This window comes from Lissotriton vulgaris, chromosome 1_2 (genome assembly GCF_964263255.1).
Source record: "Lissotriton vulgaris chromosome 1_2, aLisVul1.2, whole genome shotgun sequence".
In the NCBI taxonomy this organism is placed as follows: Eukaryota; Metazoa; Chordata; class Amphibia; order Caudata; family Salamandridae; genus Lissotriton; species Lissotriton vulgaris.
In genome coordinates, this window is record NC_141686.1 from 224,344,456 (window position 1) to 224,356,787 (window position 12,332).

Consider the following 12,332-nt stretch of genomic DNA (forward strand, 5'->3'; position numbering starts at 1 on the left):
AGATGTAAAGGAAATGTGTTTCAACCAAATAGATATAAAAAACACATCCAGTTAAAATCTGTGTATTCATCTATTTATCTATATAGCTCAATGCCTATCAAAAGCAATCCGTTTGGAAAGCCATTGCTAGGAATGTGCAGACCCTACAGGTCTAATGCTAGCACAGTATCCATAGCCGAAAAAGGTAGGAGGACTTTAGGCGCTGGACTAGGAAGATAATGGAGATCTAGCTGGGGATGCCATCTCAACTTGGATAGTGCACGTGCAGAACCCTGACTCCCTTAATGAGCTGCATACTGGCGGCTGCCTACCCGGAGCTTGATGAGCAGCTGAGGGCCCAACATCAGTCATAAGGGGCTGATTTCTGGTAGAGTTATTCAGGTTACATTGCCAACTTGGTGTGTTACAGGCAGGAATTTTCCCATCAATACTCGGGGTGGCCTATGTACGATACACAATAAGAGTTATTGTTTGTGTAGGTCTGGTAGTAGGTGCCTGCTCTGCTAGTAGGTTCCTGCTGATGTGCTGTGCCTTTTGTATTTATAACCAGGAACACATCAATCTAATCCACTACTTATTTACTGTCTTGCGCAGACACTTGGCTAAGTGAACTCCTTTCAATCAATAAAAGATCCTCTGTAGGTAGGTAGTGTAGGTTTTATGATTAAGTTTAATTAGAGATAATAGTTTCTGGTACAGGTTACATCTGTCAGGTAAATGGAATACCAATGCCCCACCAGAAACAGCCTTTTGCTCCTCAGCCTGCTCTCTCTAACTGATCCCTAAGGCAAAACATAAATATTCTGGGGCATCATACAGAGAGGCTGAGTAGCAGATTTTCATGGCAACTAGGGAGAGAAAACATTATATCTAATACAGAATATAACACATTTCCCTCCTTAGAAATAATAAATATACATAATGGCTATCTTTCAAGCCTAATCCAAAAAGAAAGCAACAGGTATCTTTCAACCTACACTCAATCCCAACTAAGGGCATCTTGTCCATACTAATATAATAAAGAGAGAGCCAAAAACCATTGAGGTGGGTAATCTCAGGAACCACAGCACCAATCACAACACCCAATACAGCGTTGGAACGGGCAGTTGCAGCAGAAGGACATAGGCTATGCAGACGCCCACCATATACATTTAAAAAGTAAAAGAACAGTGCCAGCAAAGTAGTCCCTTGTGGGCGTGTCTGCGTTGTGCTGTGGGCTCGTGCTGGGGGGGGCGTGACAAATGCTGGGGGCATGTGGTATGTTCCGCCCTTCGGGCTGGACTGTTCCCATGAGGCACAGGGTCAAGGCTGATTTGCATATGGCCATGTCTGAAGTGGGGTGGTGTTAGGTGCAAAAAAACGATGGATTTAGGCCCAGATCACTGTACTGGTGTGAATGTATGACATTGATCTGCATTCTGTCCATCAACTGTTTTTTTTTGCATTTGTCACCCCGAGTGGGATGGGTATGCTCAGACATGAGTCCCATGCTCTCCACACCACTGGAGTCAAGCTATCCTGGCTGAAGAAGGCTGATAGGCAAAAATTGGTCCTAGGGAGCTTGCGTCTGGTCCAGGAAAGACATGGCTTGGCAGTTTGGCCTGGAATGTTCCCATGAGGCACATTGTCAAGGCTGAGGTGGTGTGGAGTGCAAAAAAAATGATGGATTTAGGTCTAGATCTCTGTATTGAGGTGAATGTATGACATTGTTCTGCATTCTGTCCATCAACTGTTGTTTATACATTCCGCCCTTCATGCCATGTCTCATATCGTGTGCTGGGGGTGTGGGCGGGTGTGGGGCGCGCGCTGTGTCAAATATTTCATTGTTTTTTCTTCCCAGGTTCTGTACATTCTAGCTCCGGGTGTTCACCCTGCTCCATTTAAATACCCCTGCACCCCATAATCAAAACCCACCCTTACTCCTTAAAATACCCCAACATCCTTAAACACCAACCCATCTTAACCCTATAAATATACCCTGTACCCCAAAACCCAAACCTATACCTAAATCCTAAAAATACCCCTGAACCCCTAAAGCTAAACGTACCCCTGAATCCTAAAATACCCCTGTACCCCAAACCTACCCCTGAATCCTAAAATACCCCTGTACCCCAAAACCCAAACCTAGCCCTGAACCTTAAAATACCCCTGTACCCCAAAACCCAAACCTACCCCTGAACCCTAAAAATACCCCTGCACCCCAAAACCAAAACCTAGCCCTGAACCATAAAAATAACCCTGTACCCCAAAACCCAAACCTACCCCTGAACCCTAAAATACCCCTGTACCCCAAAACCCAAACCTAGCCCTGAATCCTACTAAGCATGGGCGAATTTTGCGGATCTCGCGTTCGCGAATTTTGCGGATTTGCGGATTCGCAATCCGCAAAATCCGCGAATTCCCGCGAATTTGCGGATTTTTTTTTTTTTTTGTGTTCGCCCGTGTTTCTGCCAGTTCGCGAGGGTTTTTACAATTTCGCAATTTGCGAACTTACCTGTCGGGTCGCAAGTTTTGCGAACTTGTTGTTTCTACATGTCCAGCCTGTTTGGGACACTCTTCTTCATCACTGCCACTCTCTGTCACCACTGCCACTCTCTGACTACTCATGCCACCCTCTGGCCCACCCATGCCACCCTCTGTTTCATCACCACACCCTCTGGTTGTCCAGTGTACATTATTTTCGGCAAAGCAAAGCACACCTTCCCTGCCTCAAGTGACCTGAATTAATTTGGGGCTGATTAATGTGTCACAGAATATTTTTTTAGCTGGCACCTGCTTCCTTAGTGCGCCCTGATTAGTGATCTTTTGCACTTGCTAAGTGCTTTCATTGTTGCAAAATTAGTTACAACACCTGCCCTGCCCCAACTGACAATAATGAATTAGGGGCTAATTAATGTGTCACTGAAAGAATTTAAAGTTCCAGCCTGGCACCTGCTTGTCTGCTCCTTTAGCTGTAAATCAGGACCTTTGTGGCATACAGTTAAGGTCAGAGCAGGGTCACACAATAGTTGCAAGCAGGCAACCGAATTCTGGAGGGCCCCCTCAGGAAGCAATACAAAGAATCGTTACAAATCATGAGGTTGACCTTTTGCACCTGCTCATTGCTTTTGCTTTTGCTGAAATCGTTTTGCGGTTTTTTTCGCGCTATTCGCGGGGCGCGGCGTCGTGCGAAACCGACCGCGGAAGCCGCCAATTCGTGCGAATGAGCATTTTATTTTTTTGCGGCTTGTTGTTTCGCGAGTTTTTTTGCAGTATTCGCGAGCCGCTTGCAGCGCAACACGCGAATTTACCCCAAGGTCGAGTACGGGCGCGGCCATTTTGTTTGCGTGACGTATTTCCGTTTCCGCCCGCTATGTATAATCTCGCGCAGTAAGCGCATTGCGAGTAGAGGTTCGCACGAGATCGCGCGGGAAATCTAGAGGTTCGCACGAGATCGCGAGGAAAATCTCGCGCGAACTGACTTTCGCGCTCGGAAACGGGCGCCGGCCATCTTGTTTTTCATTCATTTCCTGTGTCTGGGCATGGTGTTTAATCCTCTTGATATCTTTCCCATCCTTTGCTTGTTTTCAGTTTTTTTTTACGATTTTGCTTCTTATCTATCCCTCTCTTTTCCTAGCTGTATATTTTTGTCTTTTCTGCTATTTTTCTTTACTTTTAAACTACTTTTGTAAACTCTTTTCTTTTCTTCTTCCCTATCCTATTCTTTCTTAATTTTCTACTTCTTCCTACCTTACCTGCCCAGACCATGGTCAAGCCAGGCGCCGTGAAGCTGCCCAGGCACTTGAGGGCCGCAGCGGCGGCGGGGAGTAGTGCTGGACCCAGTGGCAGGACAGCAGGCGTGAGATCGAGGGGGGAGCAGGTGACGCGCCGGGAGATATTCAGCCCGGAGGAAGTGGGCGCGCTGGTCTACTTCGTCCAGCGCCGCCTGCCCAGGACCATCGCGGGAGGCGGCAGGATCGCGGCCGGCGGCTATAACATGCGGGAGCGCCGGAAGCGGTGGGAGAAGGTGTGCTGGGCCATATCCCACCTCTACGGGGTCCAGCGCACCTACAGCCAGGTCACCCATCGCTGGACGGACCTCCTGGACCGCGAGCGCGACCTGCTGGACCAGCTCGGCTTGGAGATCCCCGGGCTTGGTGAGTAGTAGTAGCCATTGGCATTTAATCACTCACTACTATGATGTTTTCTCCTGCTCTGTGTTGTTGTATTGCAAATATTTGTTTTTTACATGGAGCAAGCCAATAATGCCGCTGATGACGATTACATTGTAGTTAAATTATATTTCAAAATCTTCTGTGCATTTCAGGTGCACTGCTCTCCTTCTCAGTGGGGTTGCTACTATGCTTATTTGTTTTCTATTTCGTGGTCTCATTGGCCTGAGTAACTATTATGTATGAGTGTACTTAACAGAACTGCGTAATGCTAGACACTAGGGGGTAGATTACATTTACAAGCCCCTTGCGCCACGTTTACGTTGCCTTGCGTGACGCAACAGCGGCGTAAACGTGCCGCATCCCTGCAAGTCATTTACAGCATGACGCATCTAGGGAGATGCGTCACGTTATAAAGCCATGGGCCTGCACCACAATGGGTGCGTTCCTAGTACGCAGGGTGGGCGGTCCAGCGGCTGTGCGCCTCGCAAAATTGCCTGCGTGAAATCTACAAGATTTAACGCAGGCACTTCTGCGACGCTGCTACGTCAATTCAATTCCTTATGTCTGCTCGAAGCAGGCGAAAGGACTGACACAGCATGTAAAGTATTGGGTGGCCCTGAGCATTACTGGAGTTGCATTGCGTTGGCGACGTGACTCCAGCGATGCGCCGCTCTTACGTGACGAGATGCGTCACGCAAGTGCCTACCCTTGCGCCAGGGCGCGCCGCATTGTAAATGAGGCACATCTGCCGTGTCGCAAGGGTAGTTTTGCGTGACGCATTTGATCTGGCGCATCTCTGGAGATGCGCCAGAACGCGTAAGTAAGTATGCCCCTAAGGGGCAGAATTGCAATTACCGTCGCATCCCTGCAAAGTAGCAGGGATGCGCCATTAATTGTGCGGCCCGCTACCACCACCAAACATGGTGCGCCGTATTTGCAATGCGGCTCCCCATGGGCCCAAAACGTCACCGAAGCTTTACTGCTGGAGTTGCGTCGCAACGATGGCGCAGCTCCATCAATGCTCTGGGGTACCCTATCTCCCCAATGCTGGGTCAAGCCGTACGTCTGCTTCAAGCAGGTGCAGGGTTTGTGTGACGCATCATTGTCCTAAAGGTGACTGATTGATATTTTGTAGATTTCCCTCAGCCACTATTAGGATGTGTTCCAGCGCAGGAATGCCCTCCCTTGCGCCGGAACGCCCCCTGATGGCGCAGGGCTTTATAACGGGATGCATCTCCCAAATGCGTCACGTTATTATAATATTATACGCCGCACCATGGCGCCCTTTTTTGTTTAGCTGCTGCGTCACAAAAGTCACGCAAGAACGGCGCAAAAGAGCCGCAAGGGCTTAAATCTGCCCCTTCCTTTGTAACCCTGACAATAAGAAAAATAGTGGCGGTGGATTGATAGTTTGACTATTTAAATGACTGGTAATGTAGCAGGCAACTGTTAGTGTTGTCACTGATCTGACTGAAATCACAATGGAGTTTGTCTGTCACTTTGCGTCTTGCCTGCGGACTGCTGCCTGCCAGTCCTAGGTGAACGTTTCAGTACTTTGTTTAGTGAGTTACGTGACTTTCGAAGTCACAGGTCCGCAAATAAATAAAAAGTAACCATAATCAATATAATTTCGCGGAAATATTTTGTTATTGTTCTTTTGAAATGTTTGATTTGGTTGACATTGACAAGCAACAATCATCCATGTTTTCTGTTCTTTCTTTCATGTTGTACGTCAGCTCCCCCCAGGGGCGAGAGGAGGACACAGGAGCAGCAGGCGGCGGATGCTGTTCATCAACAGGGCCAGGATCGGGCAGGCGAGGGCTCCTCTGCTGGCCCCAGTAAGTTTTCATTTTAGACTAGTACCTATTTTTCCTAGCGTTCCTCATTTGAATTTTTTCAAAATTGTCTTTGCTCTTCTTGTAGACTGTATCTAAATTCTTATCCTGCCTCTACTATGACTCCCTGTGGTATTACTAGATTATTCTTATTAGTCTGTCTGTGTAGCTAACTAAGATTGCACGGTTGGCGAAACTCCCATGATTCTAGTCAGCAATAGCTCTATCAACTTAGTGCAGTCCTCTGGGATTGTCCATAATGTCTTTTGAAGTGTTCTATCTGGACTCATGCTTGCAAAAATTGCAAAACCTTTCGTTCAGTCACTCTAGTCTGGAGGACCAAAAAACACAGATTGTATTTAAATTTAAAAGCTTTATTAAAAGTAAACACATTTATTAAAATGAAGTCATAATAAAACTAAACGTTTAACTGATAATGGAAAAGTGGTTAGTGCTGACGATTAATTGAAGACATTTCTTGTGGTCGAGCCGAGCTCTCACCTGGTTTCAACTTGATCTTGTTGTTAGAAGTCCATCTTCTGTCTGTGTGGAGAAAAATGGTGCGTGTTAAAAAATCAGCCTTCATCAGTTGTGCCAAAAAGTGCAGCAAGACAACCTTCCCTGGAAAAAGGGACATTTTTTTTAACTTTAACGTAGACAGTCACAAATTACATTGTTTTCACATGTCTTCATTCCTAGACCAAATACTAGTGACTAGTGAGTGCTTTATTCTAAGATTCTTAAATGTACTTTGTAGGTGGAACATCTGGTGGCGGGGCCAGTGTGGTGGTGGTGCTCGACACGGAGGCGGAGGGCAATTCATCATCAGGGGAGGAGGCGGCGGCGCCGGATGTGAGAGTTGAGACGGTGGTGGCGGCCAGAGGTAAGCTCTTATATATTCCTTACTTATTGAGATTGAAGACTAGCTGGGAAGGCAAGAATATGAGATGCATGGCTGGGTGAATGATGAAGCAATGATGGGTGGAAGGACAACAGCCTGGGTGGGTGACACAGAAACTGTATGTGTCCATATACCTGGATCATGCTACTATCTGACTCTTAGATAGCATATGTGTATCTAGAGCAGGGGTACTCCTAGTACGGCCCGCGGGCCGGTGGTGGCCCGGCAAGCCTTCGTTGGCGGTGCGCTGACCTTGCAGACAATCACTGCTCCCCCGGCCCCCACAGAGCAGAGGCTTTTTTGTATTTCACCTGTTAGCGCCCCTGCATCTCCACTCTGACAATCACTGCTCCCCCGGCCCCCACAGAGCAGAGTGGAGATGCAAGGCCACAAAGAGGTGAAATAGAACTAAGCCTCTGCTCTGTGGGGCCGGGCAAGCAGTGATTGTCAGGGTGGAGAAGCAGGGGCGCTAAAACAAACAAAGCCTCAATAATATGTTAATGGTCTTTTAAAGACCTGTTAAGTACTTTGGTGTTGTTGTCTGTGTGTGCGCGTTGAGGAAGCGGTCTCAACCCGGGCTGAAGGCTGACACAGATAGACACACACACAGTGAGATGACAGAGGGAGAGGGAGGGCAGGAGGGAGAGAGAGATGGAGGGAGGGCAGGAGGGACAGCAGGAGGGAGAGAGATGTATGTAAATGCTGGGTCTGGTGGCTCAGTGGATGAGGGCATCTGCTGCAGGGACCTGTGTGCAACCTCATGGTCACAAGTTATCGTTTTGCTTTAGCCCCGCCCCCTCTGACTCCGCCCCCACCAGTGCGGCCCTCGGCCCCAAACTACACTGTAAATGTAGCCCCTGAGAGAAAGTTTGTGAGTACCCATGATCTAGAGAGAGTAGACGGTCAGTGGATGAACTAAGTGTAACTTTGAAGAGCATGTAACACTAACACTGCACCCGCACGTCCGTTCCAGTGTAGGAAAGGCAAGGAAAAGAACTTTTAATTTTGTCCAAATACTACCATAAATAGTAGCAGTAGTTTGTATTGCAAGCACTGCATAGATCCGGTTATTATGGTGGCCACTCCCTACCTCTCTTAATAAGTTTAGTAGTACTCAGTCATTCATGTGTGGATGTATCACTGCCTGTCACTCAATAAAAAGCAAAGCACCTAAAGTCATCCCATATATAAGCAAAAACATCCCATGTGAAGTGATAGATAATCAGATTATTTATCTTCTTCAATTTTCCATTTCTAGTACTCATTTCCACTGTAGGGTGAAAGTTAAATTAATTAAGCAGTAGCCCTTGAGTTGTAACAGAGTATTCTCAGTGCCACCCGTAATAGAAAAGTAAGAGATTCACCACCTGCATGTACTGGACGGGTACAGTAACGCAACGGCAACGCAAGTCTAGGTCACTCCTCATGGCGTGCGTCTCTTTTTCTCGGGTGCAAGTTTACCGCGCTGGCATTATGCCGGCTTGCAGAAAATAACGTACCAATTTTCCAAAACAAGAGACAAGAAGAAGAATAAGACTGGTGTACTTTCATAGTCGACTCCAATGGAAGTCCACAGTGCTCATAGAATTTGTTCCTTAAACTCCCACTAATGTTAGAGCAAGGATGAAGAAGTGTGAGGTTAGATAGATACTGGCCTCAATAGTTATGTAATGCGCTTGCAAGTTGCTAGTTGTACTGCAGCACACATTTCTGCTGAATGATTGAGTTAATCTTAAAGAGCATTGGTTACAGACTATGTCTTTCTTTCTTCATATAGGTTCTCCTTCCAAACGAACAAGGAGGAAGGAGCTGGCTAGAGCGGCCCGGCAACGGAGAATCGAGGCCACTGTTGCGGAATATCGGCGGCTGGTGGCCCTGGAGGACGTGGAAAGTGTGCGGTCGACAACAACGACAACGTCGTCCTCCGTGGCCTCACCGGCTGCCACCGTGACCCAGCACAGTGGTCCACCGAGACTGAGCCGGGCTGCCAAAGGCAAACGCCACCGCCGAGCAGCAAGGCCAACAGCTGCTTCTCACAGGCCTTGCACCTGCAAGGCAGTGAAGGCACGCCTGCGCCGCACCACCCTGATGGTGTCCCGCCTTCAGCAGGAGCTCGCCTTGCTCCGCGAGGAGCATGATGCCCTGGCCCAAAAAGTGAACAGCATCCACCCATAGTGTCCCTTGCCCCTTTTTTAGAGACTTTTGGGGGGTGGGAATTGGGAGTTGGGTTTTTGGGGACTTTTGAAGGACAATCGTTGGGGTTAGGGAGGGTCTTGCGGGAGATTATTTTGTTAGGGATATAAATATACTTTTTCAAACTTTATCTGAGCATACCTGTTTTTTACTGCTTGCCTGGTGGGTGGGGGTTTAACGTTGACTGTTTTCCTGAAAGTTTAGTTCCATTTTCTTCCTTTAAGTGTAAATGCCCAAATGTTTTCAACACTAAGTGCCTCTCACAGACTAAGTGAAGTGAATCCAAGAGTCCTAGGACTTTAGTAGTACTACCTTCAGGCTCTCGTCTCTCGTACTAATACTCCATTATACCCCCAAACCACCAAACGCTTATCTTACCTGTAATTTGTGTTTGAAAGTAGGGCTAGGCCCAGGGCTGGCTCCACGGGAAACACCGAATAACGTTGGCAATCTTGGTCGGATAAAATTTCCTCATAGCGGTGGTAGTAGTGGTGTGACACAGTGGCAGTTGCATGCCTATGAAAAAAAAGAAAATGAAATCTGGTTTGTCCTCCTGAGCAATTCAACGGTACAACTGAGAATATAGCAGGTGACAGAAGTACAGTAGAGCAGTGCCACATTGTAGCCTAACAAATGGTAAAGTATAACTACTAATTCGGTTGAAGTTCTTTCACATTAGCAATGGTTCTTTGTCAAGCAGAGTAAGAATATATCATCGACAACTGTGGAAAGAAAGAATGCGACAGTACAGGGCCTGTGTGGAATTATTGATAACTATATTCAACATAAGGTCTCTGTAGCCAGATACCCGAGAGCCTTGCTGGTCACTATAAATCCATTCACAACAACACTCAATGGGGTTGGTCTGGAAGGTGTCACGTTTACTCCCCGTGATCCAGTCGATGCAAATATGGTTCCACCTCCAAATGTCACCAACACCCAGAAGTGTAAACACAGGGTGTTCGAGGCATTAGGCGAGGGAGAAAAATAACAAACTAAAATAAAAAATGTGGGATGGGTAAAGGTAGGGTCAGCAGGGAAAGGATACCTGTAAGAGAAGACAAGACAGGCATCAGTGAAGTGATGTCCTAACATACAAGGGTACTCTCATATAGTCTCACTAAATAGTCTGCAAGTCTCCCGCCTACTCATGGGAAATGTAGTTTCATAGTACGGTAGGCGCTTAGGGGCTGCGTAACCTGACAGAAGGTATAGTAGATAGAAAAGGAGAAATTGCTTTTTTTCTAGGTGTCCCCTCACTCACCAGGGTTGCCCCTTGGTGACATGCTTCATCATTGGGGCCATCCCAGTCCTCTACGGCCTGGGGCGTGCTGCGACTTGCGAATTACGTAGGAGCACTTACAAATGACTATGTGTGGTGCAGATAGTGGAGTGGACTAAGTGATGTGTTAAGGGATCAATGTAGAAGCCGAGAGAGAGCAAAGAAATGCAGTCACAGTCAGAGAAAAAGGCAAGGGATACTGTATCTATGTGGTTGTAGTGGTCCTGTTGGAAGTGGTAAGTAAGTTGCCCGCAGAAAAAAAATCCTCCTATTAGCGGCACTCCTCCATTGCAGCCGACGCTTCGTCCACCGATGTTGGTCACCAGAAGACACCCTGTCCACTGCCTGCCTGATGCTGAATTGTGGCTCGCTACTGTGAAGCCTGACTCCATCCTTTTTTCCCCATTGCAGAGACTGAAACCCGGCCTGTAATTATTCAACGAAAAACAGGAAGTGATATAATATTACAACACCACTGATAAATAAATATAAGGTATGTAGGCTGTGGAGTGCAAAAAGTCACAATTTGTTTTTCCTAGTAGACAGACAGTACAATGTTTTTGAAAGTGCGTACTCTGAGTCACCTTTTGAAGGATAAGTAAGTATGGGCAAATTAATGTAGCGGATCTTGCCCCTCAAGCTAGGTGTACTGTAAACTGTGTTTTAGAACAAAAATAGATCTTCCTAGCAGTGCTCCCACCCAAAAAACGAGGCCTAGCAGAAAACTGGAGACAAAACTTACTTTGAAAGTAAAAGTAGGCCGAAGTACCCTAATTACCCATTACCCCCCGTGGATTGTATTCAAACCACTTGCAAGCAACCAAGCAAAAGTAGCCATAGCCAGCATCGCTCCAAGACTCGAAATCCCCCCCACTCAAACACATGCAATAGAAATACTGCTAACCCTAACGAACCCTAAGTTAAGAATAGTGGCAAAGGCTTTCTTTAACTATGCCAAATCCCCCCTTTCCCACCATGGATTTTCTTCAAATGACTTGCAACCAAAATTACACATTCTCACGAGTGCTCTAAGACCCCAGAACTCAGTTTGAAAAATCTAGAACACCCCGATACACATGCAATCCTGCTGCTAGGGCTAACCCTAACGAACCCTAAGTTACAAAAAGTGCCAAAACTAAAGGCTTTTCCGCGCGGATTTTGTCCCAACCACTTCTACCCGGTATTAGACCTTCCCAGGAATGCCCCAAGACCCGGCAACCCACCCGCCAAGAAGCATAACACCCCCAAACAGGCCAAAAGCAAAATCTCATACTTGCAATATTTCTGGGCCTTCGGTCCAAACGCGCTGCGTAGCTAGGCCATAAGTCGGGGTTGGCACGACGGATTTCCTGAAAAGCAAATGCAATCAAGATTAGAGTGTCCCAGCAGTGCTCCCAGACCACGAAACTCACCCGCAAACAGACGGAACCCCCCCTAAGAGCACCTCAAAGGCAAGCAAGTCATCAAAAACACAAAAAAAATTCCGCCTGGGATTTGGTCCAAAACACTTTTATCCGGTATTAGAGCTTCCCAGCAATGGCCCCAGAGCCGTCAACCCAGGAGAAAACGAGTAGAAGACCCCCAAACAGCCAAAGAGCAAAAGTACAAAAATGGGGACTTAGTCACTTTTTCACAAATTTCCCAAATCACTCCGCGCGCGCTCTGCAGCTAGGCCCTAAGTCCCCTCAGCCACCATGGATTTGCTTCAAACCTCTTGCAAAGTAAAGTATATATAGCCAGCAGTGCTCCCACACCACGAAACTCACCCGCAAACACCAGGAAGCCCCCCAAACAGGCCCCCGAAAACGCTACATAGAGCAAAATGTCAGAAATAGCCCAAAAAAAAATCGGCCTGGATTTTGTCCCAACCACTTCTACCCGGTATTAGACCTTCCCAGGAATGCCCCAAGACCCGGCAACCCACCCGCCAAGAAGCATAACACCCCCAAACAGGCCAAAAGCAAAAT

General features: G+C 47.2%; 1 protein-coding gene across 2 annotated transcripts; it reads left to right on the forward strand.

The window, feature by feature from the left end:
* The first annotated feature begins 5,893 nt into the window (after nucleotides 1-5,893).
* LOC147735086 (uncharacterized) lies at nucleotides 5,894-10,614 on the forward strand. Of its 2 annotated transcripts, XR_015307614.1 has the most exons (3): nucleotides 5,894-5,992; nucleotides 6,747-6,872; nucleotides 8,668-10,614. XR_015307614.1 is itself a non-coding variant. In XM_086953748.1 (2 exons), exons 1-2 carry the CDS (start codon nucleotides 6,734-6,736, stop codon nucleotides 9,063-9,065), a joined length of 537 nt encoding a protein of 178 aa, XP_086809874.1. In that variant the 5' UTR covers nucleotides 6,718-6,733; the 3' UTR covers nucleotides 9,066-10,614. The 2 variants fall into 2 exon arrangements, 1 of the variants encoding a protein (XP_086809874.1); XM_086953748.1 differs by lacking the exon at nucleotides 5,894-5,992 and having other exon boundaries at nucleotides 6,718-6,872.
* The last annotated feature ends 1,718 nt before the right edge of the window (nucleotides 10,615-12,332 follow it).

Excerpts from the sequence above, each read along its gene's own strand:
- LOC147735086 (XM_086953748.1), top strand. The coding sequence starts at position 6,734 with ATGTACTTTGTAGGTGGAACATCTGGTGGCGGGGCCAGTGTGGTGGTG. Across the intron at positions 6,873-8,667 it reads GACGGTGGTGGCGGCCAGAG|GTTCTCCTTCCAAACGAACA; the intron begins GTAAGCTCTTAT and ends TTCTTCATATAG.